Consider the following 2,365-nt stretch of genomic DNA (forward strand, 5'->3'; position numbering starts at 1 on the left):
ACTTCCCCCCTCAAGTCCATGTGAAGCTTTATGTACAAGCTAATAGTACGAGATGGCCTTTCTTCATCCTTCAGGTGGAAATACCTAAACAGTATGCCCTCCTTGCTGGGTATAGTCCCTTCAGCTGAGAGCTGTTGTGTTATTGCAGTAGAAGTTTCACTGTGTGTATAAAATAGCCATGGCGGAGGATGCAATATAACGTGTCTATTTTAATTTGCAGGTTTCCACACTGTTGTGGTTCTTTGGGCTTGTTTTTTTTCTTGAAATGGTAGGGCTAGGAAACAGCTGCCGAGGGATGAAGTCTCCACCTCTCCTTGTGGCTGCGCTCGTGGCGTGCGTCATTGTTTTGGGTTTCAATTACTGGATCGCAAGTTCTCGCAGCGTGGATCTGCAGGTAACTTTCCTATTGCTCTGCATGTTGTCTTGTACTTTTGTGTGTAATAAACATAGTCCATAACAAGAAGTATGCTTCCCCTGCATGCGGTGGGCCAGGAGCTTCAGCTTGTTGTAGGAATTTTCACAAATGTTACACTTGTTGCTTATCAGTAGTGGAGGTGGAGGGAATGGGAGGAATACCTGTTTGTAGGTGAGGGGGACCCAAAACTTGAAGACCTGCTTGTATGGTACTTGTTACTTCTGCTCACACAAAGCATTCAGCTATCTTGTGCTGTTCCAGTTTACAGATGTGGCAAATGCCATCCTCTTATTTTTCTTCCTAAGTGTGCATTGAGACTCCATTTTTAATCTGAAAGGGCATCTGCAGTTTGCTCATCTCCCTGGATTTTTTTTCTTACATGACCCATAAGGATGTGTGCATGCTTTCCCATCAAGTACAAAGAAATGTACCTTGTTCAGAAACAGTGTCTAAAAATCTGAATTTGTGATTCTTAGAAACCTTTCCTAAAGAGGGCATGCAACTCACATGGAATAATTACCTTGTCTGCTATTTTTCTAATGGTAACTGTATTTTCTGTGACTGTTGAGCTTGGGTTTAATCCTTTCTGGGAGCAGGCATTCTGAAGTTGAGGAGTGTGTGAATGAAGTTTCTGCTTTGTCACAACGTGTGCAGGATGGTTCTTTTTTTTCTTTTTTTTCTTTTTTTTTAACAAGCAAACCTAAAAACTAACAACCTGGTGATTAAATGTGGCTGATCAGAGCTCCTCCCAAGTTTTTCCACTGAATTTGTATTCTCTTTGTAATTGAGCCAAATTTTAGTACTCAGTTGACAGCTGTAGGAATTGAACCTCTGTTTCACCTCAGAGTGGGCACTGTTCAAACAGGACACGTGTCTCTGGCCATGCGGCTAAGGGTATGTCTTAGCTTTCCCTTGGTGGAGGGTATGATGCCCTGTCTTCTGGGACTCTGGTCATTCCTTGTTTTCCCTTTAGTCAGTGGCCTCAGGTTGGTGGCTACCAGCAGGTAGTAACTGTGTCAGTACTGCTGAAGCTTTGCTGCACGGCTGTGAGGCAGCTGATAGTGAGGAAAGTAAGCTACCATAGTAGCTTATTCTTGATCTCAATAACCTAGACGCATAAGGTCCTCTTTACTGTTACTGATTTACTGTATCATCGTGTACGTTTCTCCCAAAGTTAGCTTGAAAATCGTTTCACTTCTGCATAGTCATGCACTCTGAATGAAATAAAAGCATAGCCGAAGGCACGGATGGAGCTTCTAAAGCACGCCGTCAGCCGGTTCGTTTGTTGGCAAGACTTTGCAGCTATTATGACTGAAATGGAATAAGTGCTTTTCTTTGCTCTTCCAGCTAAACTGCAAGTGCTTTTCCTTTTTTTTTTCCTTCCCCCCCCGCCTCCTCTCCATTTTCTTTCTTTCTGTGACAGATAAGCAGAGTAGGCAGGCAGTAGTATGCAGCATACTGTGGTGTAAGAAGATATGGTCCATTTTCTTGGAGTCTTGGAAGAGGCACAGTTTTTATTGTATCTATTTTTTAATCCACCTGGAAGCCCCAGGTCTTTCTACCTGGGTAAATTCTGTTGATATTCCCTTCCCCTTTGCCCGCCATGTGTCTTTGTTCTCTTCCTTGCTGCTGAAGAGCAATTTTAACCCAAAATGTTTAGAAATAATGTCCTGCAAAACTAAATGGGTACTTTAAAAAAAAAAAAGGAAAAAAAAAAAAAAAGCTGTGATAGCATCAGGCTTGATTCCTTATCTTATGTCTCTGTGTTTGTATGTGCAGTATATGCTGGTGTTGAATTTTCCTCTGATTGTCACCGCTCTTTGAGCAATCAAGAAGAACAACGATTTTCTGCTTATAAATGAGTTTTTTCTCGTATGTGTCTTTGTGTAACAGCCATATGTCAGTTGTTTATGTAAAAGTTGGGCAGTGTTGTCCACCCCTTACTCTTTC

The 2,365-nt window shown here is 42.0% G+C and overlaps 1 protein-coding gene across 1 annotated transcript in view; it reads left to right on the plus strand.

Moving 5' to 3' along the window:
- Positions 1-265: 265 nt before the first annotated feature.
- The window catches only part of LOC104072696 (Golgi membrane protein 1-like), a gene marked incomplete at its 3' end in the record, with an annotated part of 24,199 nt that continues 22,099 nt past the window's right edge, over positions 266-2,365 (plus strand). Inside the window, exon 1 of the mRNA XM_009572230.1 lies at positions 266-394. Coding sequence (XP_009570525.1) covers positions 266-394 — 129 coding nt within the window. The remainder of the gene's footprint in view (positions 395-2,365) is intronic.

The sequence above is a fragment of the Fulmarus glacialis genome, unplaced genomic scaffold, assembly GCF_000690835.1.
Source record: "Fulmarus glacialis isolate BGI_N327 unplaced genomic scaffold, ASM69083v1 scaffold35782, whole genome shotgun sequence".
NCBI classification, from domain to species: Eukaryota; Metazoa; Chordata; class Aves; order Procellariiformes; family Procellariidae; genus Fulmarus; species Fulmarus glacialis.